General features: G+C 41.3%; 4 protein-coding genes across 8 annotated transcripts in view; 1 reads left to right on the forward strand and 3 right to left on the reverse strand.

The window, feature by feature from the left end:
* LOC110827816 (potassium voltage-gated channel protein Shaw) overlaps positions 1–2,230 on the reverse strand; it is a 90,660-nt gene extending 88,430 nt beyond the window's left edge. For all 3 annotated transcript variants that reach the window (XM_087358617.1, XM_022059859.2, XM_087358618.1), the window contains exon 1: positions 898–2,230. The gene's annotated coding sequence lies outside the window, so the exon portion shown is untranslated. The remainder of the gene's footprint in view (positions 1–897) is intronic.
* Positions 2,231–2,364: 134 nt separating this feature from the next.
* Positions 2,365–25,887, reverse strand: LOC110827815 (centrosomal protein of 162 kDa). 3 transcript variants are annotated; one of them, XM_022059855.2, is made up of 14 exons: positions 25,745–25,887; positions 25,069–25,356; positions 24,182–24,308; positions 22,665–23,867; positions 21,853–21,965; positions 21,016–21,207; positions 8,275–8,427; positions 7,129–7,521; positions 6,216–6,425; positions 5,507–5,915; positions 4,404–4,603; positions 3,989–4,140; positions 3,745–3,859; positions 2,365–3,494 (listed from the first exon to the last, which is right to left on the reverse strand). In XM_022059855.2, exons 2-14 carry the CDS (start codon positions 25,300–25,302, stop codon positions 3,204–3,206), a joined length of 3,792 nt encoding a protein of 1,263 aa, XP_021915547.2. In that variant the 5' UTR covers positions 25,303–25,356; positions 25,745–25,887; the 3' UTR covers positions 2,365–3,203. The 3 variants fall into 3 exon arrangements, with proteins under 3 accessions (XP_021915547.2, XP_021915546.2, XP_021915549.2); XM_022059854.2 differs by lacking the exon at positions 25,745–25,887 and adding an exon at positions 25,497–25,712; XM_022059857.2 differs by lacking the exons at positions 2,365–3,494; positions 3,745–3,859; positions 3,989–4,140; positions 25,745–25,887 and adding exons at positions 4,818–4,893; positions 25,497–25,714 and having other exon boundaries at positions 4,425–4,603.
* LOC110827820 (carboxypeptidase B) lies at positions 9,106–13,339 on the reverse strand. Its single transcript, XM_022059868.2, has 6 exons — positions 12,774–13,339; positions 11,737–11,940; positions 11,125–11,313; positions 10,485–10,843; positions 10,175–10,358; positions 9,106–9,428 (listed from the first exon to the last, which is right to left on the reverse strand). Exons 1-6 carry the CDS (start codon positions 12,994–12,996, stop codon positions 9,253–9,255), a joined length of 1,335 nt encoding a protein of 444 aa, XP_021915560.2. The 5' UTR covers positions 12,997–13,339; the 3' UTR covers positions 9,106–9,252.
* LOC110827821 (carboxypeptidase B) lies at positions 17,024–21,449 on the forward strand. The gene is made up of 5 exons (XM_022059870.2): positions 17,024–17,400; positions 17,818–17,920; positions 18,239–18,391; positions 19,151–19,720; positions 20,787–21,449. The coding sequence occupies exons 1-5, from the start codon at positions 17,074–17,076 to the stop codon at positions 20,966–20,968; spliced, it is 1,335 nt and encodes a 444-aa protein (XP_021915562.2). The 5' UTR covers positions 17,024–17,073; the 3' UTR covers positions 20,969–21,449.
* Positions 25,888–25,980: the final 93 nt, after the last annotated feature.

Raw genomic sequence — 25,980 nt, forward strand, 5'->3', positions numbered from 1 at the left:
AGACAGACTGGTCTGCCAACAATGATTAAAAAAACCACATCTCACGTAAGTAAGTCTGTCCGTTTCTGGCCCCAAGCTAATCAGAATTGCAATGCCCAGTTGACTTACAGGTAGATATGAACGTTTCGGAAGAACCTCTCCATCACCAGGGCTATCTACATTTTTCTTCCTTTTTTCACCTCAAAACACTTGTTATATTTATCCTTATTTTTCATCTTTTCCTCCACACCCTCTCTCATATTCCATTATTTTCGTCAGTTTCCCGTTCACATCTACTTCACCTCGAAGTTCTACAGATACTTAAAAAGACTGATTCAGAATTAATTTTTAATTCAAAATGGGTTGCTCACTTTCCCACTACCGAACCGATTACCGAAAGGCTACCACACCTGCTTCAAACCTGCGAGATTCCGGTTTCAAATATCGGCCGGAGACCGTCTTTCTCAACTTGTTATCCATTCCATCACTATACACTATGAGCTACTAACAGCGTCCTTATAAATATAAATAATTATCTGAGTTACTGAAACTGATAATTAGCCAGGATTATACTGAATACTGACTACCGTCTTCAGGTTAAGGATCATCACCATACCAGGTGGCACACTACTGTAGACTGCACAGCAACTTATTTACTACGAACACGTACACTTAATTTTGCTTGCGACACTTTGAAATACAACATTCTGTCGGATTTTCCATAGCTTAGTTATGTTTACTGAAACATGATCACTGAAATTATTAGATTAGAATGATGTTCACATTAGGAATAGATACAGTACGTCGTGCTGTTTGGTGTACAGTCGACATGCGTTACCAATGCTGTTTAAAACCGTTTCATAAACATACATTTGATTCCCTTAGCAATTCACTTATCAAATTTCCGTTCTCCCTTACCTGCAAAATGTGTGTCCACTGTCCTCAAACTTATTAGGATTGTTTTAATAAGCACAGACTTCATAATAATTACCGATTCAAACAAACAAGCACTTCACTTTGTCACAAAATGGCAACTGCTGTCTCCACAGACTAAATCACTATCAACCACTCATTCCATCCTCTATGACAAGGATTACTTTCTCACAGATTAATCGTCACGCCAAACGACTAAACCACGAAGCAATGGTTTTCCACTCATAATGTTATTTCTTTCGTGCTCGGTGAGAAGGGCTGAAGTAAAAAGTAATTTATGATTTAATCTGTTCTTACAGAGGAAAATGTACTGCAGTAACTCGGAAGGCAATATTAATTCACACTACCCTATTAACCTCAAATCCTTGTATCTGTGGTCCTTGATGGTTCACTTTTGTTTTACATTTCCAAATCGTTCTATGGAACACTGGATTTCTCTAAATTGAATTTTCTAATGATGGACATTACAATGCACACCAATGTAAAAATTAATAAGATTACTTATACAAAGACAGTTTGTGCCCACATAATGTCTTTTATGTAAAAGTTGTGGTTCAGGAAGGTGGATTTCTGAATGCATTAAGACTAAATGATTCTTTTACAAACACGTAACAGTGGGCTTCGCATGATTATTTTCACATGCAGCAGTAATAACAGCAAAGAAAAGGTCAGACAAAGAAATGTAAGAACCATATTTCAGCCACTGAATGACAAAGGAAACACACCAAGAATTAACAGAAAATCTCACAAAAGTAAACATTTGAATTACTTTTACTAAATGAGGAAATGTGGCAAAAAGGGGTGAAATGTGCCAAGAGGCCCATCACATGATTTTTTTAAACTTTTCAAACCTGGTAACATGTTTCTTTACATTAGGGAATGACAACAACGAAACTAAGTTGATAAAATTAAGAGATTTGGGATTCACTTGTTACTACACACATGTACATGTTCTTTCGCAGAGAGAGAGTCATGACACAGCATAGTGGCTAGATATTGGCTTCTCGCCTTAGAGACGCAGGTTCAATCCTGAGCGGCTGCAAGAAAAACTCATGGCGCATGGTTCAGCTTTTTCATCACATCATTCAGCTTTATCTTGTTAATCAGCACTCCGACATTTTCCCCCTTTTTATCTCATCACCCCACGACATATGTAAGCAACATTTATCATAACCTGTCCTAAGATAGAGCTTAACCTTTGATTCAGGACGTAGCAGGCCATCAAGCAAAGATTATGAGTACACCACTGAAGCACAGTTATCCTTTCTTGTATACTTACTGGGATGTTAGCGGCAGGTTTAAGTAGCACTCAGATCTGCCGTCTATGGATACACTGACTAACTTCAATTAATCCTTTCCCTAAATGAGAAATGTTCACACATGTTGCAATCTGACATACGTCGGATATGGAAATACACGTCACAGTGTGAGTTGGATATCGGAGTAAACACATTAATCTGCTAAATAATTTTACTTATCCTCTACAAATGCCAGTTTGTTTAAACTGCTTTTAAAATGGTACAACAGACATAAAGTATACATACATTAATACAGAATCTCTTCCTTCATAAGTGCACGTGAGAGCATACATGTCTCCGTAAGCGACTAAAGAAGAAAGAACCGGGAGCGGCATTCTTCGAAGGTGATACCCGGACACACAGAAATGTTACAACACTGTACAACCTTGGAGTCAAGACTACATCATGAAAAGCCCCCCAAAAAACATGAATAAAGGACACAAACAAAATATTAATTAAAGAGTTTAAAAAATTCATTAAAATAAATTACATTTTTGAGATTATTGCAAGGTTTTCTATTCTAATTACTGAACAGTTCTACATAAAATGCTTACAGAGTAGGGTCCCACAGAATAGTCCGGGAACACTGCAGGTCATCAGTTACCCGATATACCTCTTTCGATTAAGCAGAACAACATCTGAACAAGTGTATTTCAAACACCAGAATAACTTTGCAGCAAATCAACGGCACTTTTTGTCTACACCCTTATTTAGATTCAACAACTCATGGAAATAAAGGATAATTATAGTATCCCTTTACTGATGATTGTCTGCATAATTAATAATCTGCACTGCTTGTAGGTTCATACCAATATGAGCGGCCAACGTTCTTTTTCTTTTATCATTTTAATATTTCTATTTCTGATGCTCCAAACTATAATCATATCCAACAAGTTTACGTAACTAATGACCTGCTTCAATAGGGGATGATAAGAACAAAGCAAAAAAGAAAGAGCGATAGAGAACTTGACTCATACAACATATAATACACCGTCAGTCAGATAAGAGTTCAACTGTGCTGCCAGGTCTCTTGTACCTATCGAACTCTCGAAGTGCCTCAAGAATGCGGTCTATCTCAGCTCGGTACGAGCACAACTGGCGGTTCTTGTCAATCAGTTTCTCCCTCATAGTGGCAGCACTTCTGTCCTCTTCGCCGAGCGCGCGCTGCTCTGCATTGCGTCGTACAAGGTCACGCACCACTGCCCGAAGCTTCTGCTCACGAGTTTCATGTCTGTGCTCCAGTTCAGATAACTTCTCCCTCAGTGCCTCGTACTGAAGCATCTCCTGCATAACAGTAACAAACTGAAACTGCCCATCTGCCTCCAGCTTCCTGTCACTACATCCCTCTTAAGTGTAAATATTCTCAGCGCCCTCAATCTGTGCTCACAAATTAACACGAGAGACCAAGTTTCACATTCACGCAAAACAAAAGGTAAAACTAAATAATACGTTACCTTGTCTGATTAACATGGCTCTGGGCAAAAGTTTTGCTACTAAATTCTCGCTTAAAAACTCAATACTTATCGATACTCACCGGAGTCCGCAAGCACTCAAGGTTAGCCACTTTCTTCCTCAGATCCACATTGCTGTTTTCCAAGTGGTCTCTTTCTGCTTTAAGTACTTCAATCTCGTCCCGATATTCGTTGAGCCTGCGAACACAGAAGCCATACATCCATCATATTATTACATTCGAATACTTACTACCGCATTGGACTCTGAGACACGGAAGAACTGGGGGGCAGCTTTCAAGAATGCCGAAGTTATAACCGTAAACTTACTGCTTCAACTGATCCTTGAGGTGACTTATAACAATCTGCTGTGTGCTAAGCTGGCCCTGGAGGTCAGCAATGCGAGAACTGGAATGTCGAGTCATATGATCTGCGATGAGACGGTCCATTTCTGCCTCATGGTGCTCTTGCAGCAAGTTCAACTGCAACAAGAACATTGATGTGCAGTTCAAGGTCAAAGGAAAGATCAAGTTTGGCACTAGATGGATGTCAGTGGCCACCTTTCTGACTCCTGGATACAAATCTGAAATGTTACAACAACAAAAACATACTTGGTAGGTGTCAGAGAACATACTAGGCATGCGCATGACTACTCGTCTGAAGTTTAGTATGTTACAGAAAAAAAAAACTCAATACTTCCTCTATTTAGTAGCGCAGGCTGATGTAAAAGATTTCTTATACTTACATCCTGGAGACGTTTCGTCTGCAGACCTCGGTAATCTTCCTCGACACGCAACAGTTCCTCGCGCAACATGCTGTTCTCTTGCCTAAGTCTCTTTACGCATTCTTGCGGATCAGCAGGCGAAGGCTCAAACCATGTTGGATCGTACACCTTACTGCCTGACTGATGACCAGTTTCATTCAGCTCCTCCTCTTTTCCTACTCCTGCAACATTTCACAGATGGTTTTTCTAGCACTGACAATGGTTGAAACATTTAAAATCAACAACAACAAAAATTCGTCCACAACAAGTTACATGCACTTCTGTCAGGCATATAATTTTTAGACGAACACAATGCACAGGGATGGAAAGATACCAGGCAACCAAAAATTTCATGATTGCTATCAAAAGAGCAACATAGCTGAATATATTCTTTACCTTAACGTCCAACTTCTTTCGGCCTGGCTCTTATAAATTTTAGCTGCTCCTAGGAGTTGCAGGCATCTTTCCATCCCTGAGAAAGAATAAGCGATTAAGTGAATAAGTGATTACCTTTAAAACTTTAGTGTCAATGTTTATGAACATTTGCATGTAATTCAAGAGTTTACTTCACTATTTTAAATGCATATCATCCAATGGTGTATCATTCTTTGAGAAAGTTTATTTTCAATTTTCTTCAACCTAAATAAGTACTTATCTTCTATGTATTAACTCCTTTCCCACTCTTTTTTGTGTATTTTTCCTCTCTTTGTCTTTGGTATCCCCAATGGTAATTATTTTCATCTGCATTTAGAAACCTCCCAAAATTAAAATACTGTCACTCATACATTACAAACATAACACTAACATTTTCAATACATAATATCTTAGATTTTACGCTTTCACAGCTAATAAATAAAAGAAAAACAACTGTCTTCTGAGATGTTGTCATGTAGAAGTTTAATGACGTTTCAGAAGTGGCTACTGCTGACGGCAGCAATGCCAGGGTTGTGACGAACCGATACGGAGCAGGACGAAATTAATCCGACAACCTTTAATGTACGCTTGGAAACAACTTCTCCGTTGTGTTTATTTCATTCGTTCTGTGCAACAAATGCACAGAAATATACAGTAAGAAACTACCTTACCCCTAACTCCTGGTTGTCTGGGAGGGGCTGTAATAACCCCTAGCTGGCGTTCTCGCTCCTTTTGCAATTTGCGGTTTGTCTTGGCAGATTCATCCAGGTCTCTACGGATCTTCACCAGTTCCTTGTCCTTAGCTGCCAACTCCAGTTTGAGGCCTCGTATTGTTGCCAGCAGATGTGCATCTTCACGCACAGCTAGCGCATTGGCTGAGGGTGCCCCAACACTGATAACAACTGGGTGTGCCGCCATCTTTTTACTTTGCCTTGCATCTCGTACTGGCTGTTCTTCTGCCTTCTTTTCTGCTGCCAGTCTTGCCTCATTCTTCTCTGCAGTTTGTCTCCACATGTGTGCCTGATGCTTTGCAGTTGCCAACTGAAGCTCCAGATCTGAAGTATGTTCTTCATACTTCAACTAAAACCGACATCGGTCTGTTTGTACAACGCATTTACAGCAATAAAGTAAGTATTTCTGTGGGGACAAATACACACAAACTACATTTAGGGGAATGGGACAAATACAGAGAACAATTTGCGTTAACCACTTAAGAATAAAGTGAAGTGGGTACAGTATTTTCATCTCAGGTTGCTTATATCTGGGCTCATGACCCAAGAGGGCATAACAAACTCTGTTCTTGAAATATTAACAAAAACATACATTCAATATTGGATGCATATGTATGAGATGTAAGGAGTCTCAAGAACAACGAAGTACCTTCATGGCCTGGAACTTGTCTTGGATCTCCCTGATGCTGGCTTGTGCATCTGTCTCACTCCTGGTTAGTTCCTGTTCCAGTTGCTGTACTCTGTTCTCAAGGTACCTGAAACGAGGTGGCAGATCTGTTTCCTCGCTGTTAGCTGTCAAAATCAGAGCTGAGATGGAGTTTGGGTGGTTCCGTTTCAAGATACGCTCCATTTCTTTCACCTAAAATGAAACAAGGCGAAAAGATAAATACGCTTCAGTGTTATATACATATTTTCCAAATATGTTCTTTTTTTATTTTCCACAACTCACTAGCCACTGTGTTCACTTAGTGCATAAACAAATCTATTGTTTCAAAAACTATTTTACTTCATATTTATTTAAATATTCGTGACATTAAGAATCTGTGTAATAACAGTTCTATATTTAACAGTGATCTATATTTTATATAATGTACTCATTTTTCATAACATGAGTTATTCAAAAAAATCCGAAGAACTTAAATTTGAGCTTCATGTAAAGTATGGCTTATATCTGATCACTATGCACCAAAATAAATTTATCCTGACAACTTTCAGTGTGAATACCCAATACTAAGTTTAATCTAAATAATTGTGAACATTCCAGATACGAAACACATGGATGAACATAAAATCTGGATTGTGGATTAATTTTATGCACTTTGTGCAATGAATGCATATAAAGTATTAATTACAATCGCAAGAGGTACAACGCAGAATAACAGATACTACATTTCTCATAAAACACTCCCTGTATTTTCTCACATTAATTTTGCCCTACGTAATTTTTGTTCTGGACATGAGAAGGAGCTTCATAACCTGTATTTTTTCACCTAATACTGTTAGAGTCCTTAAAATAAAAAAAAAAATAACATAATACGTAGACCGAAACAAGGGATACTTGCCTGTCTGTTGAGATCCTGAATCATCTTCTTATCTTCTTCAATTCTGAGGTTATGCATCTGGATCTGCGCAACTTGCTTGGTACGTGCAGCCTGCAGCTCCGACACCTTCATCTCCAAGGCCCCTACTTGTAGCTGACTATCAGTCACCTTTGCTTTAGCTTCTGCCATTTGTTTCTGAGTTGACTGCAACTCTTTGCGCACCTTCTCCAATTCTGCTTCTTTATCGGCCAATTCGCTCTTGACTTGATCCAGTTCCTGATTCCTGGGGGTCACCTTCAGTGGTGGTGCTACTGCTTTGCTAGCAACACATTTATGCTTTTCTACCTCTTCCTGCAAAGCTGTGATGGATAACTTTAGTGTTTCAGCATCTCGTTCCAAACTGCCATTCTTATCCTGTATTAAGATAACAAACAGTAGTCGGAAACGGTGATATAACAACACTCAGAAATATTTAATCTGCTCCAGAACAGGATTACAACATGACAACAGTTTTAAACATTATACCATTTTTCTATTAATAAGAGCTAAATCATTTAGCAAAAGTTTATATAATACAATTATGCCAGGTCTTAGTTTCAAAACTTCATCATATTTTTGTTGAATAGTGGTCCGTTACAGCAGTAGGCATAAATAAATACTCGTATGAAGGTGAACATACGTGTGTGTATAGATACAGTTCCACACATTCAAACTGGAACGGCATGCCAGGCCACCCCAACATTTTTGTTTTAAGACCGTAACCCTGCTAAATACCATACCGTGAAGATGTTTAGAAAAGTGGATGTGGATATTCATGAATTTTTGACCTCAGCACTAGAAATAGGTGAGTGGCAAGCTTGTTGGTCTAGTCTAAAGTAAGAGAGAGCCCCTAGACCACATACCTATCAGAAACAAGGCTCGGCGAGCCTTTGTCATCCGGATGAGGTGACAAAGAGGCAGACGCTAGTTCCTCCAGGAATTCAAATCCATCTGTTTAGCCTGTACTTAATCACATTCCTCACCAAGAAATCCAAGCTCTAAAACTTATCACCATTAAACAAAACTGTTCCACATAGCACATCCTATTATGCCTCTTCGCTGGATGTGCAATGTGAAACAGAAAAACCCATTTAGGCCTGTTTTCATCAAAACATTAAAATGACTTACTTGAAGAGACTGCAATTCAATCTGCAACCGCACTATAGTTTCATCTTTGTCTTTGAGTTGCTCTGCAAGTCTCTCTACTTCCTGTCCTCGTCTTGCTAACGACAGCTGCCGTCTCTCTGTTGCAAAACTCTGTTCTTTTGCTTTCAGCTCTTCCTGTAAAACCAATCAGATGTTAGTTATACTCTTTTGTAGTGTTTTGGTTTATTTAAGATGCTTTCTTAGTTACCTAGTACTAAATGACATCGTGATTATCAGTGATGCCTTGGGAAGCATGTGGACTGGCATATGTACAAAATGAAAAATACTGTAAGTGTCAAATCATAGCCCAGTGCATAAAAGTTCAGTTGAGAAGCTGATATTTGTTACACAGGTCAATCAATTTGCCACCTTTCATGAAACCTGAAGATTCATTACTACGCCACTAAGACTTTTTCCTGAGCCTGTTCTATTTGATTATTTAAAAAGCTACAACACACAAGTTAAATAAAAGTACAGCGAAATCTCATAAAAATCATCACATGAATAAGCACTATTTAGAATGATCTGTGTCACATTATATGGCGTCTGTACTCCACAGAAACTTCATTTATGCAACAGGAATACAAACCAGGTATTACCTAGTCAAATAAATTCTGCTCAGCAGCATATGCAACACCGTTACAAGTACGCACTGCTCACACTGTGCATCAAACATACAGTTTTCTACCAATTACAAATCAAGAATCACTCAGTACAACATATTTCCAAAGACCATACAATATTCTATAATCCTATGTAAGGTAATGCTACTGAACCATAGGAAAAAATAAGGTGGGGTAAAAATACAATGCGACGACTTCATACATTTTATTTCACAAATACATATTTTTCTATATTAATTTCTTCAGATATAATTTGCATACGACAAACTGCTGTTCAACCGGATGACGACCAAGTCTGCTCCTCAGAACACAAATTGCAGTTTCCAACTGCGGTCGATCATCTGCCATTAGCAATTTCATCGGCCAAGACCTTAACCGCGGCCAGTGACTCGCGGCCCGTGGGAATGATGTATTGTACGGGCAGAATAAATCCAAAGTATCCACGATCTCGCAGCTCGATGGTATACGAGTATTTGATGCCCGCAGCTCCCTTCGCCCAGTCATCTGACCCGCCTATTCAAAGTGAGACGCAAAGAAATGTAAACAAAATAACATAATTAAATTTAAAGCACATGCTTCCAGAATCTTCTACATATGGCTGGCCAAGTGAAAAAGATCGCTTCCAACTGTGTAAATGATGGGTGATAACACAACAGACAGATTAAGATTCTTGTCATATTCAGACATTTTAACCAATTCTGAAATTCTATGTCTTTATTTAAATGTTTCATATCATACAGAACAAATGGTAAAATAATTAATTTATATATATATATATGAGCCGGGATAGCTCAGTCAGTATAGTGACTAGCTACGGGCTGGACGGCCGGGGTTCGATCCCCGACGGGGGCAGAGGATTTTTCCTCTAGCCTCTGCGTCCAGACCGGCTCTGGGGCCCACCCAGCCTCCTCTACAATGGGTACCGGGGTCCTTTCCCGGGGGTAAAGCCGGCCGGGGCGTGATGCTGACCACTCACCCCCATCTAGTGCCTAGGTCAAGGAAGAGAGGAGCTATACCTCTGCTCCCCCCAAACGCCTACATGGCATATAGTGGGACAAACTTTACTTACTATATATATATATATATATATACACACAGTAAGAGTCATGATTATCCAGTCTAAACAGGAATGACAGATGACAGGATAATCAAAAATGTTGTATAATACAGAAGACTAATTAGAACAAACAAAAACAGTAAAACATTATGAAAATTTCTTCAAACTTCGACTAATATGGACTGTTTTGGCACAATCTTACCTGAAGCTGGGTATAGGGTGGCTGCTGCTCCGCCAACTTTGTAACTAGCCCCACCCGCCTGATACATGGCGCTAGCAATCTTCTGACCGACACGACTCAGATCCTCATGGTCATGTGGATAACCTACGGTATAGCCCCATGGATGCAGGATGTATTGACCGTAGCTGTGAAATGTTACATATGCCTGTGTACAAAGAAAATATAATATTACCGTTATTATTTCAGCTGTATAGATGCCCCAATTGCTTAATTCCTTCTCGTAATCAGTATCACAAAGCAATTATAAACATGTTTTACTGTATTATCATACCTTCAAGGTTCCTGTGTGACTCGAAACAAACTTGGATAGAGCAGCTGTCTCTGGCTCAGAGAAGGCACTGCTGCCAGCAAAGATCTCCTTACAAGGTTCACGACTTGATCCTGCTCCACCCCACTTGTAGCCAAAGTTTCGGTTCAAGTCAATTCCCGCACAGTACCCAGAACCCCGCCGGTTCTTACGCCACAATCTGTCTATGCGGTGAGAGTATTCGTATCCATCCGGGTTCACAACGGGGAGGATGTACCAGTCGACATCCTTCACGGATTCACCGTGTGCATCACGATTTTCAATCAGCTCATTTATGATGTATGTAACAGACGCTGGAGCGATCCACTCTCGAGCATGAATGCCTGTGAATAGGAACTACAGTAAGCATTGGATACAATCCACAAAAGCCATCACTACATTGCATACTTCAAGGTCACAGCAAAGTCATACAATGTAACACGACAACAAGTATCAGCTTTGGGATCCTGGCTTGTGAAATTCAAGTACAATAAATAAAAAACTTGATAAACATTACGTTAATATTATTTTTCACAGCAAGCACTAAGAGATCATAAAATGTTTCAAAAACGCTGCCGTACGAGCTATGTAGTATTCTGCTGAACCGCACAGAAATGTCACTAACCTCCATCAATCCAAATAGCGGGACTGCCTGGACGTCCCGAGGATATCTTGAGCACTTTGAGTGGACGTCCTTCTATTGAATTACCGATAGTCTGGATGGTCACAAGCTGAGGGTAGGTCTGGGCTAGGTAGTCCAAATAGCCATAAATGTCTGCTAGTCGGTGATATGACTGCCAAGTCATGCGGTGACCTAAACTCAAAAGAATACAAACACAACTTAATCTTCTGCAAGAATGAAATTTATTAAAAATGATGTCATTGAATCAACCGATCCATATGAGACTTACATACACTTCCAGATAAATTTTATAATCACTAATTGTCATGTGGGCATTAGTATCAGGGTAACGAAAGCAGGATTTGGTAAAGCGCAATGTTGAAAATTTAACTGAAGATCATATAACTAACGGTAAGGTAAAGTTGCCTCTGTGCATCACAAACAATGATCTTGATCTAGTGTGAAGATAAGACTGCGTGGAGCTTCATAGTGCAATATTTACGCACCGGCGAAACACTGCTCCATAAATTTATTCTACAGAGGTCTCTGATGTGGCAACAAGAATTTAACTCTGCGGACAGCAGAATATGTCCACTTTTCTTCCTAATGACTCACCTTTCCTGCCCTCAAGTTCCTCCATTTCGTCTGTAGTCATTGTAGGGTTCTCCGTATCAATAGCTGCCTGCAAGTTGTCTATGATGACATCAAAAGTAAGCCCGCTGCCATCAAGAAACTCCTTTACCTTGTCCGCATTCTCAGGTCTCACCATTACATCCACTGTTGAACTATTAGTGGCCAGTCGTAGCCATGTATCAACTCCTGAGGTTGAACAGTTAAGCGTTAATAACACCATTCATCTGGCAGATTTCTCTTACGAGAATAACACATGCAGAATAAATGTAACGCAAGATAATTATCAGTTCCAAACAACCTTTTAGCACGTAAGATACACTGTATATACTTTGTTACATCAATGGGTATGATAAATATAATAACTGAACATGGTATAGCAATTTTGGAGGGCAGAGGACGCGTGGAATAATTTTTGAGCACCTAATATCGCTCTACAAGCAAGTAGAAGGAAATTGCCAGTGTTTTCTGCTGGAGGATGCTGTAACCTCTGGAGGACATGTTTCCTGGTTGGCAAATGGGGAATCCCACCAGATGTGAGATGGTCCGAGGGCATACAGACCCCAGTTTCTGAAAACACTAAAACACCCTCACCAAGTTATAAAGGTACAGAAGCTCAACAGCTCAAGCCAACTCACTGACACTAAACTACCTAACGTCTGAGATCAGCCAAGATGTAAAAGCCCAATTTTAGATGAGGGTATGACAGATCGATGCTTGGTCAGGGATAAACGTCTGCAATCGTCCCAAATAAAACAGGCTAATGGTAAGAAGATGTCTGTCTTTCGGGTTGTGGCACCTTGTAGTCTGGCAGAAGTTTACTTATCGCCCTGATGACAGAGGCAGCAAAGACCTCTGAAACGTTAGTAAACTTCTGCCAGACTACAAGGTGCCACAACCCAGAAGAGAGCCATCTTCGGACTCACCGCTGTGAAAACCTTAAAACCCACTTAGGTTAATGGTAATTTTTTCACCTGAGGAGGGCCCCAAGTACTGACCAGTACAAAATTAAAGGTCCTTACCTTCCATATCTTGCAGCGTCCGCAGGGCTACTTCCTTTTCTTCTGAAGGAGCCGTCACTTTCAACAGCTGTGCTCCCTCGTACGAAATGCGAGCCTCGTCTGCCGGTTCGGGGGCGGTCGCCCCGTCATCAGCACGTAGGGGTGCTAACGCAAAGCACAACAGTAGCAGCAACTTCATGACTGAACGAGTGGTCTCCGCGGTTGGGTCTCTTATAGACGCCATGCGTGACCTCTGCAGTCAGTGCTCCGTCCAGGAAACGTCTCACACCTCGTCTTGCGGTAGCGTAACAACGCTCAGTCGCCTATCGCTTCTCGGCATTTCGAATGCCTCAACACGAGAGACGCTTCGGGTCCCATAATAAATCTAGAATATTTTTCGGTTGGTTTTGCGGGTCTCAAACTGACTCAACTTCACCGGCGATTCGCGAATATCAGCACGTTAAAGAAATTTAACCAAAATTAAATGAGGAGAAATTTCAGGTTTTCACGATGGCGAGTTTGAAGAAGACTGTCATCTAGAGCAGTGGTATTCAACCTGGGTTACGCGTACCCCCGGGGGTACGCGAAATTTAAAAAATATATATATTATTTTATGATAAACACTAAATAATCAGTAATGTAATTTATTTAATTTATTTTGGACGTAGATTATATACTACGTATAACTTGAATTATACACCAACAATTTTGGGGGTACAAAGTTGAAGAGAAATTATATCTGGGGGTACGCGAACAAAAAAAGGTTGAATACCACTGCTCTAGAGTGCTGCAACTCTGATACGTCGATCAATTAAATTACTTAGACGGTGGTTAAGTCCAACAGAACGTGTTATCATCGTCAGATCTTTAAACTACGCGCGAAAAATTCATGAAGGATAGTCATTCCCTTTCATGACTAAGCCATCCTGATGATTGGGGTAAATAAAACACTTGAACCAAAATAAAATTAGCGATTATCGATTTAGATCAGACAATAACCTCCGGTTCTGGGAACCTCGCACTGGATACCTCAACATTTCCGCCAGCATCTGGCTAACTCGTCCTGGCAGAAGAGGTTTGATCTCTGCGACCGCCATGTCCCCAGGGCATGGAACACAGATGCAGCATCAATGGTTCCCCTAATGAAGCTACAAGTACAATCACATTTCCTCTAGCCGGCTGTGTCCCGTTACGAAGAGATAAAAACACGTTTTACTATACCAGAGATTAAACGTGTTCCTTTCCCCCCCCCTTTAGAATCAAAATTCAACCAAATTAAACGATAATAAATATAAGTTAACGATAGTCTCAACTTACTTCTCCAAGCTACGAGGCGCGTCCCAAAAGTAAGTTTCCCACTCGTCCCACAGCTAGCAAACCTTATATTGCGCGAAGCGACTGTGCGTACGTGATAGAGCAATGACGTAGCATGGCGCATGCACTAACGGCACTTCCCGCGTTCTCACAGTAGCATCGTTGCAGCTGTTGAAGATGGAGATTCTTATTCCAGCTCCCGCCGACTGTGAAGTACGGTCAGTGATAACGCTAGGCCGCACACGGCTCGACGGACAGCAAGTCTCCTGCAGGAGTTCAGCTGGGAGGTGTTTAATCATCCACCCTACAGCCCGGACCTCGCTCCCAGTGATTTCCATCTTTTCCTACACCTCAAGAAATTCCTGTCCGGTCAGCGTCAGCGTTTTGAGAATGACAGAGAGGCGGAGATGGTTGTCACACAGTGGTTCCAATCCCAGGCGGCAGACTTCTACGACACAGGTATTCAAAAGTTGGTCCCACGGTATGACAAATGTCTCAATTCCGGTGGCGAATATGTTGAAAAATAGCTGGACACTTGCTGTATCTGTTGCAATAAATATTTCCATGAAATTATGTTTCGTTTCTGTAAACGGCCCCAGGGAAACTTACTTTTGGGACGCGCCTCGTATTATCATCTATTCAACAAACACGATCACTGGGACGAAGACAAGGGAAATGTGGAGAGACGAATAATTTTGTTAACATTTTGCTGTAACAGTGGAAAAACAAGGACACCTAATTCCATTACGAGGGGCCGTGCCTTGGGACAAAAAGATGGAACATTTCTCATGCCATTTGGCCGTCTACCACCGATAATGACACGAGATAGCGTTACCGGCGAAGACAATTAAGTCCCCATTAGCTGGATTTAAGGCAGAACAGTCTGTCACAAGGCAGATAACGACCAGAACTAAGCTGTTCTATGGTTCTTTTAAATGGTCTATCATAAATCCAACAGCGAGCATGCCTGTTCACATGTACAAGAAATAACACACAGGCTACATTTTGTATTTAAGACAGGTTGTACCACGCATTTGTATGCAGCTATGAATCACAGATAACCCCATGCAGTGCAGGACCACTCAGCTAATTATACAATCAAAATTCTATACGATGTTTTCTGTGGTACATTTTAATATGTGCTTTGGTGGGATACAACCCTTCCTGGTTCAACGTCCTCACCAGAAGGGCATTCCAGGGTAGGCGTTGGGTTAATACAGACTGGCACGTGGCCAGTACACGTTCTATCACTCAAAAATCAAAAGTGCAGTGACACGGCGTGGGTCAAGGAGGTAACAGTCTGAAACCCCATGGGCCTGTCCCTGTGTTATATCAAAGAACCACCACATTCCAAACCCAAAACATACCAATACATTTAATGATACTTAAATAAATAAGTATGGTAACAGGAACAGACTTTGTCCAGTCCCGTAATACACAATGTTAATAAAATCGGCGTTGGTTTTCTCGGTTGTGACACCGTGCGGACTTGTAGGTAGATACCAACGTTTCGGAGAACATACTGCCTCCATCTTAAAGGCTGAAATACTTAGGCGACCCGTTCTTCAAGTGCCTTGAGCATCTGCGGGTCCCAACTTTTCGTTGGCTTTGATCTACAGACATTCGGTAGGACTCCTTGGATGAGGGATCGGCCCGTCGCAAGGCCTCTACCTGTACACAGGACAGCACAACACAGAAAAACGCGGACAGACATCCATGCCTTGAGTGGGATTCAAACCCAAGGTCCCAGTGACCAAGCGGTCGCTGTGAAAAGGCTGAAAGAGGGAATTCAAATCTCATATGACCTTGAAAATCCGTTCGAGTTGGTTCGAAGGTAAAATATGGGGACGGAGCCTTCCAATTATAAGTTAATTTTATAAAATATGAACAGGGAAGAATAATTCTGCTTGAGGAAAAGTGTCTTTTGCTTTGACTCTCTCCCACCCACCGATGACCCCGGAGAGCCTACGAATGGTCTCCGGACTGATGCAGGCAGGCAACGAACTAAGCCCCGCGGTATGACACGTTATCTGCTCATGTGCAGCAAAGTCGCAGGAGTTGCCTGTGACACCGAACGGGATGGCACGAGGATCAAGGTGATCAAGCCAGCAGCAGGCGGGAAACGAGGTCATCCGAAGAGTCAGAATGAGGGTTCGAGGCCGCCTGCAGAACCCGGGTTACGACATTGCTCCACATAACGTTCGCACCACAGTCTGCACGAAATGAACACCTGATATGGCAGTCGTACGTGCATGTTTAATCCGTAAAACCACTAAATAAATTTCGAATAACCCTTCTAACGCAAGTTTCTTCCCACTCCTCGGGAAATGGCACAGTCTAGCAAAATTAGCATTGAAATTTGCTAACACGGATAACGTCAACCCATCTGCACGACTAAACATTCAATATCGAAAACAATTTACTTGTAGTTTAACGACGCCTTCAGCATTTAGACTATACAGCGTCGGATGATACGACAAGAATGAGCAATGAATTGGAAAGGATGTGGAAGAAGTGAGTAAAATCACGAAAAATCTCAGCCAGGATAGACGGTCTCTGGGCCGAGATCTGAACCCTGGACCTCCCAAGAGCCTGAATGTTTTCATCGCTTTCTGCGAATAGTACAAATTTACGAAAAGTCCTCGCTGTGAACCTGTCACTTTGACATCGAACATTCCCCTAGCGTTCATTTCTGTACTTTATTCGTGGATCCACGTCGCTCCTTTTAAATCTTTACCCTTCCACCTATATATCCTATTCATTTAAAACAGCGTTGTTAAATAAACAAAGTCTTTATAGACTGAAATCTTACGTAAACTCCAATGCCCTACAATTGATAAGCCTTGAGTCCGTCTCGCTTCATAACACATCACAATTCACTGTCAAGGGAGAAGCGGTTTAGTAGGGAATCAGTTTATTTCGTAACATTAAATGTCGCAAGGCACGAGATGAGGGTTACCGCGGGTGCGTATATATCTGGCAAGACACTGTGTAGCAAAGGTTCAGGATGTTGCTGTATACGGTAAGCCTCTGCGTGCTCACAATGGTAGCAGCTCAAGATGGCGGCGTCGTGTCTTACGAGGGCTACCAACTGCTGAGAGTATATCCCTCCACAGCGCAGCAGTTGGGAACGCTCATGGACCTGGTCAGGAGAAGAAGGTACGAAGGATTGGTGTCCTTATGGTCGCAGCAACTGTTCGCGAGCAGGACCTCTGCCAACAACCGGACAGAGCAAAGCGCCGACCTGCTCAGCGCCCCGCAGGTACTGGAAGACCTGGTGGAACAGTTGGATGCAAATGGGATTTCGTACGACGTCCTTATTCACAACCTCGAGGTGAGAGAAAGAACCATCCACTCTTGGAAATCTATCATCCTTACGACGCTTGCATCTATCAATAGCATGTGTAAAATGTCTGGGACGATGACAATATTAAAATGTATATGACAGAAATAGGGGGAACTTCATTTACTCAGTACAGTGACCAGGATATGGTCTATGTTCGATTCTTGGCAAGGGCAGAGCTTCTTACTTTAGGTACATCACGACTGGCTCTGGGGATCACCCAACCCCCAATGGACACTGGGGGTAAAATGGCTGGGACGTCAGCTGACCACTCACCAACAATTAGTCCAGAGGTTATGAACGTGGTGACCTCATTAGAAAATAGAGGGCTCAGAGTTTTTAGATTTACATGCATTCCCTCCCCATCACAGCAAACCAAAATACTTTTACGAACCATTTTGTTTCCAGGAGGCAATTCAAAGTGAAAATCCCCCCATAGACCCCGAGAATGATGAGCTGGAGAGTAGGGGTGGTCATCGCCTAACCTGGAGACGCTACCACAGATACAAGGGTCAGTGCTGCTACAATTCAGTGCACGTTTGTCCGTACACTGTCTCAGACAGATGGAACACTTCTGCCGCACACTTTCACTTTATGCAATGAACAGCCTGTTTTCAGCTTATATGAAACTTAACTCCATGAAACCCTTCTTAAGAAGCTAACAGTTCCTTAGCTAGTCAATAAATTCCCTGCCCTTTATTGATCCCAAATACTCATTTCTGGACCCTGTTCTAAATCACATAAATTCAGTCAAAACCTTCACAACTTGTTTCCGTTAAGATCCATTTTAATATTATTCTCCAATCTATTACACGCGTTTCTGCTGCAGATATTGACAGCTACATTGAGTACTTGGCCATAACATACCCTGATATCTGCCAAACAGAGGTAATAGGGAAATCATCCCAAGGTCGAGATCTGAAGTTGCTAAAAGTGTCTACAGGTGGTGACGGTAACAAACCTGCTATCTGGATAGACGGAGGTAAGAATTAACACTTCACACATCTGCATGCCAGATAAGCCCCATTACCTTCACACCAAGTCATGATTTACTTTCGGGAGGTCAGCTGGATGACAGATGGCCAATGTTTATTTTATCGCTGCAACACTGAGGGCCTTAGGGTGGGCTGGAGGAACCATCTTCAAATCTTCAGGGTTGAAGATGGAGGTAGTATAAGAAGCAAGTTCCTAAAAATACTGGTATCTACCTACAAGTTCATGAGCCGGGATAGCTCAGTCAGTATAGTGACTGGCTACGGACTGGGCGACCAGGGTTCGACCCCCCACGAGGGCAGAGGATTTTTCCTCTAGCTTCTGCGTCCAGACCGGCTCTGGGGCCCACCCAGCCTCCTCTACAATGGGTACTGGGGTCCTTTCCCGGGGGTAAAGCCGGCCGGGGCGTGATGCTGACCACTCACCCCCATCTAGTGCCGAGGTCAAGAAAGAGGAGCTATACCTCCACTCCCCCCCAAGCGCCTGCATGGTGTATAGTGGGACAGCTTTACTTTTACCTATAAGTTTGCACGGCATTACTACCCAGATGACCAACATCAACATGTGTTTATTTATTCATCAACTTATAATAACATATAACATTTTTAATTTCTGTACTGTAAGTCAACATGTTTAAGGTACCATTCCTCAAACAACACAACGCTACTTTACCAGTCCATGGATAAGCAAAAGCTGGTAAGCACTAAGCATAAAGCATTCACCTGAACCTCAAGTTTCTTTGCTGCAGGTCTCCATGCAAGAGAGTGGATCTCCCCTGCGACAGTCACGTATATAATGCTCCAGCTGGTGGAATTTCGGGATTTGCACCCGGAGCTCATAGACTCCGTGGACTGGTACATCATGCCAGTGGCAAACCCCGACGGATATGAGTACTCTCATTCTACCGACCGCCTCTGGAGGAAGACTCGTTCTGGTGCGAAGGCAAATAAACGATGGGGCAAGAGGACATGCTATGGGGTTGATCCCAACAGAAACTGGGACTTCCACTGGGGTGAAGATCGTTCCTCGAGCTCTGACGCTTGCACAGATGATTTCAGAGGACCAAAGGCATTCTCAGAGCCTGAGACAAAGGCCATGGCCGATTTCATCCTTACTCGGAAGGATCAGATCAAGATTTACCTGACACTGCACTCATACTCACAAATGTGGTTGGTACCGTGGGGATACAAAAATGATAAGCCCAAAGATTACTATGACATGTACATACTGGCAGAGAAGGGAGTGGAAGCCCTGGAGGCTGTACGCGGAACCGACTACCTACTTGGGACAGCTGCCGAACTCCTCTACACTGCTTCAGGTAAGCTTTAAAAACTGTTTCATCCGCTTTACAACTCACACAAGGATTACTATACTTCATAATTCATGATACCTACAGAGTGGATATACACACAAATGGGAGATCTGAGGTCCTCATGGCAGGGACGATGTCAGTGTTGGCCTTTCGGTTATCTACCTATTAGTCCACGCCACATTATAACCCAGAAGACCAACATTAACACAGATGTTGTTGGTACGAGACGCGTCCACAAAGTAAGTTTCCCACTCGTCCCACAGCTAGCAAACCTTATATTGCGCGAAGCGACTGTGCGTACGTGATAGAGCAATGACGTAGCATGGCGCATGCACTAACGGCACTTCCCGCGTTCTCACAGTAGCATCGTTGCAGCTGTTGAAGATGGAGGTTCTTATTCCAGCTCCCGCCGACTGTGAAGTGCGGTCAGTGATAACGCTAAGCCGCACACGGCTCGCGGACAGCAAGTCTCCTGCAGGAGTTCAGCTGGGAGGTGTTTAATCATCCACCCTACAGCCCGGACCTCGCTCCCAGTGATTTCCATCTTTTCCTACACCTCAAGAAATTCCTATCCGGTCAGCGTCAGCGTTTTGAGAATGACAGAGAGGCGGAGATGGTTGTCACACAGTGGTTCCAATCCCAGGCGGCAGACTTCTACGACACAGGTATTCAAAAGTTGGTCCCACGGTATGACAAATGTCTCAATTCCGGTGGCGAATATGTTGAAAAATAGCTGGACACTTGCTGTATCTGTTGCAATAAATATTTCCATGAAATTGTGTTTTGTTTCTGTAAACGGCCCCAGGGAAACTTACTTTGAGGACGAGCCTCGTATAATAGGAAAGCCTGGTTCTAGATGAGGGAACAATATTCTGAACACCACTTACCAGTCACTATGGTAACATCTGAGGTTCTCACAACAGTGAAGACGTCAATGTTGATCTTCTGGGTAAAAACAACACGTGGACCTGTCGGTAGACAACACTTTGGAGAAACGTACTGTTTCCATCTAAAGGGCTGATCATCAGTTACATTTTAGGTAATGAAAAAAATAAATGTATCTTTCCAACAGGTGCCTCTGATGACTGGGCAAAGGGAGTGGCAGGAATCAAGTACTCATACACCATTGAGCTCCCTGACACGGGTAGCCACGGCTTCGTGCTGCCGGCCCACGAGATCGAACCGGTGGGACAAGAAACATGGGCTGCAGTTAAGGCCATCACAAGGCACTTCACAGATGCACGTGTCCCATGATATCACGCCATGAGACGAGGCGACAAGAATACGAATGCGAGACATACCTTGAGCTTCTTCATATCCTGACATAACTTAATATTCTCGCGTTGGTAGCCCAGCATCAGCTGTTCGTGTTGTTGCAACTCTGTCTCCAGAAGGGCGATTCTATGTTCCTTGGCAGCGACATCTTTAATGAGGCGATTACCATCTCCTTTCTGAACTAAGGGACTCTCACGTTGTTTCTCGAAATCAGCAATCTGTGGTATATCATAGGCTATGCAGCAACTCACATCACAATACACCATAAGTAAACACATATTTATATAAAGCAGTGAACAATTCAGTCAACATAAAAATGTATTATCAGAAACAAAGTAATAAAAGTTTTTCTCTAGTCACTACTTAAAGATCCATAATATTGTCTAGTATGTAAGATCACCTGAAAATTATTGTAGATAACAAAATGGATAAGAATAAAATATTTATTGCACAACACAAACCAGCTTTGTCTCATGTAAGTGCCACTGGAATTCTCCAGAAAATCTTAATTATCTTCCTTATTTTAAATTTTGTTTGTTATTTCTGCAAAATTAAATATTATATCAAAGAAATTTATAAAGTGTATTTTCCTTAACACATTATTAGGAATCTTACATGTAACCTGACAAATATTTGAACACGCATTTCAAAAATAACTTTTAACCACCTCCTCCTCCTCCTCTGAATGACTGAAAAGATAAAAGAAATGCCACTGTGGTTCTTTTAGTACAGATAACCAATATATTTATTTATTTATAAAAAATATATTTTGATAAGAATATTAAAAGAGACACAGGGGTACAAAAAAGCTAATAATCATATCTGCGGAAAGAGAACAAAAAATGGAACGAAAAAAAAATTACCTTTGCATTCAGAATGTAAATATCCCTCTTCAGAGCGAACATCTCTTCTTCGTGTTTGCACTTCAATGCGTCCAGCTGCCTTTTGTGTCCCTGCTCCTCAGATTCAAGCTTAGCTTAAAACAAAACAAAAAATTCATAATCCAGTAGTCACTCATATTTTCTCTCCCTTTGCACATTTTTTTCAAAGAAACAAAAATGTGTTGCTGTGATGTTGCATCAAAGTCAAGTGAAAACAAAAGTAATGCAACACCTGTAACATGCATTGGATAAGAAAATGATAAGAGAGATTTGGTCAGAAAACCTCAATGGAAAAAGATAACTCACTGGGCTTTTCTGAACATGATAATAAACCATCAGATCGTATAGAAGCTGAAAATACCTTCATTGACTAACTGTAGACTTTTCTTTACCTATCGTTTTGCTTAAGTGAAACGTCATCTTAGCTTAAGAGAAGAATATAAATTACAAGTGTTTGAAAACAAAGAGCTCAGGAACACGTTTGGACCAAAGAAGGATGAAGGATGCAATTCAGGAGATTTTATAATGAGGAATTTTGTGTAAAACTTAGGAGACTGACTGAGCATTATCACTAAGGAAAGCAAAGAGACAAGAAATGCAGGAATAATTTTTGTGGAGAACTCTCATGGAAAACAGCACCTTGGGAAACTGAGAGGTAAGAGAATAAGACAATAATTAAGGAAATGGATTACGTGGAGGGGAAGTAGATAGAAATTACTCATGATCATGTCAGGCTTTAACGATGGCAGTCACGATAAACTTTAGTTATCAAGTATCAGTATTACAAAACTTACCTTTAAGTTGCGATGAAGTGCTTTGTTCCTGAAGAAGCTCTTCTAAACTGGTCATCGTACTAGCGTCCTTCAACTTGTCCACGTGTAACGCGGGCTCTGATACGTTGGAATCTTCCACTACAGCTGACTGATCCCTTTTATGAAACAAAGTACCAACATCACCCCGCAAATCTACCATCGTATTCCCGGCACTATCGTCACGACCAAATATATTTTCCATTTCTTTCTCTATGTTCAGTGACGAATGGTCAGAGTCCTGACTATAATTTTTCTCTGATTCTTGCAGTGCTGGAACTACCTCATTTCTCGCTTCACCGTCAATAAGGCAGAAGATCGCCTCTGGAGTGGTAACCATATCACCGTGTTGTATCAATGGAGCAGAAACCGACACCTCTTTGGTGACTCGGTCCACGCGTTTATCATCCGTTGCGGACGAAGCGTCTCGAGTGCTCTGTTGCACGGCAGAACTTCCCAACGCAAACAAGGCATCATTTTCGCTAGATATTTCACCTGATTTTATATTGGAAATACTTTCCACCTGCTGTAATTTTTTTCTAGAAGTTTCTACTGTATCTTCATGTTTCTTACTAATGGTATCTGTTGGTTTTGGAAACAAATGAAGACCATCTTCAAATGTTACAGTCCTGTCCTTCTTCGACGAATCTCTTTCTTTCCTTGTACTACCTGAAACGTTTCCTAAATGCTTCCCAGATTTTGAGTCTGATATGACACTACCTACTTTTATTTCACTTAACCTTGCACCAATATCGTCATGTGTGTTTGAATAAGCGAGTTCTCTAGAATCACCAAACTTATTGTCACCATTGAACTCCTCCATGCCAGATTCACTACCTGTCCTCCTAGGGCTCATGCCCCTAAGCCGTTCACCTTTGTCCCTCATTTTTAAATTTGCAGATTTAACTTCCATTTTCCTATATGATGCTGAGACAGCACTTGCTCTATTTAAGCTACTTTGGGCTTTTTTGCCCTTTTCTTCAGTAATGAAACGTTTATCTGTTTTTTTAGAAGTTTTGGACTCGGGCGTTAGACCGACAGCTGTACTCCTATCGAGGCGTCGTGTTATTGGCAGGTCAAGCAAGTTGCTACTGTCCGACAGCCCTGAGAAACTGTAAGATGTTTCTCGTACGAGATCCTCTGCCTCTTTTAAGATTTCCTCCACACTCTTATCAGTTGCACTGTCATCTGAAACAAACGAACCAGAAAACACTGCTGAAGGTTTGCACATTTAAATATGTATATTATTTTACCCATTCATTTTTATATATTCCATATTTTAATTTTCTGTAATTACATTTATTATATTTGCATTTTTTATTTAAATTATTTTTACAAGCAATGTTTTAACATATGTGGCACGTATATGTTAAAATAAGCCAAGACCGCTTCCTCCACAGTACATTTCACTGTAAAATGTCTTATCCAGTGTTGCATATTTCACAAGTGAGAAAAACTGGAAAAAAAACATACACACACAAATGTGGGGGGAAAAAAATTACCTGCACTGCCAGCCAATTGGCTGAGTTGCTCCATAATACTACCAATGTCATCATCAGTAACATCATCACCTTGGAATTCAAAACCTACTGCAGGGCTGTCTGCTTCCGAAACACTGCTCCTTAGTTCCTTTCAAAACAACACAAAACTATATAGCGTCATCACCATTTTATCACATCCTTTTCCTCCCAAATCCACAGTTCTTTCTGACTGAGCTAATTCTGCTTGGATTTCATTCCAAAGAAAACAAATATATTTGTGATAAACCCATATAGCACTGAATTTGTCACCAAGATAATAAAGGTTCCATACTATTAAAGGATAAATCCTTCCTAACATAAATTACAGTGGCCACAACTTAAATCCAAGCTCCGATGACCATGGGAGAGAGTGAAAGACCACAAAGCAACAGCATGTATGGAGATATAACACAAACCTTTTTTGTATACTATCAGACATGAAATTACATTTAGGCTGCAGAAGTAGCACGTGCTGAATTAAGACATGTGCCTGCATTGCTTGTGTTTTATAATTCCTTTGGTTCGCAAAATATATTCTAGTGTGTAGTCAGTACATGAAAATGTAAAATATTTTGTAGATTAAAAAGGGGAAAAATATTCTTTCAGTTACACTATACATGCTCGGACAGATTCCTTGCCATCCTGCTCTTCCTTGCAGTTATTTTGCATCCACTGTATGTATGATGACATTCAACTCATGAAACACTGTTATAAAACAGTTCTTACAGGTTAAGTTCAGACCAGAGCATAGCCTGACATGCCCTATGAGTTCATGTTAGCATTTCGTTTAATTATAAAACTATATTTACTGGTACAGAATAGCAAGCATTGTGTAGCATAAGATATCAACACTATATTCTCATACTAACATTGCATAATTTCTCCTTCTCAAGAAATTCTGCCATTGAAGATGACAGGTTAGGGGATACAGTAACATGTGTCTTTGCTACATCAATATTCTTCATGGTTGCTGATACAGAAGCTTGTCCCCTCTCCATCTGAGAACTATCACTGGAAACTCCAGTTTCTACACGCAATTTTTCTGCCTGAGGTCTCTCTTTCATCCACCAAAAGTTCCTAGGTGCTGGGGACAATTCTTCCATATTTGTTTCATGTTTGGTACTGGAACTGGTGTCAGCAGACTCGCCAGACAAAGGCTTTAAACACAAACAGAAGATAATTTTTCGTATAAATCCATAGACCCATTATGTGACACAACCATTTTATTAATTCTGAAACCCTGCAAACTTTACGAATAGCAACAACTGATATTTCAAATACTTGTGTGTATACTAACCTCTTTCAAAAATTCCTCAAACTGCGAATCTAGATACGACATTGTGATTGAATCCTATTATTCGTTAACAGAATATCAACATACATCAATATTATTGGTTTATCAACACAATACCATATTTAATGAACGTAAATGAAGGGTATAGTTCTGAATTTTCCGACATTTAAAATCTACAGTTTATGAAAACGGAAGTTGATAAAAGCGGAATTTACTTCTTGCTACCACAGATGAATACCTTTGATACGTACTACAGCATAGAATAATAGCAAATTACTGCAGCCCCAAGTCCTCGGTTGCCTGTTGTAGAATGCCGTGATGATGTTGATGCTAGTTATTTTCCACAAGATGGCACGAAAATTTCCATATCCATTTCAGGAACTCACGGCGGATAGTTTGAAGAAGATGTCTTCTGTGATGTTATGCAGTGTAAGTCTCGCAAACATAAATAAACTTTTCAGAAGACCTTATTGCCTCCAATATCTGA

This window comes from Zootermopsis nevadensis, unplaced genomic scaffold (assembly GCF_977971745.1).
Source record: "Zootermopsis nevadensis isolate Lab colony 2312 unplaced genomic scaffold, Znev_1.0 Znev_ptg000030l, whole genome shotgun sequence".
NCBI lineage: Eukaryota > Metazoa > Arthropoda > Insecta > Blattodea > Termopsidae > Zootermopsis > Zootermopsis nevadensis.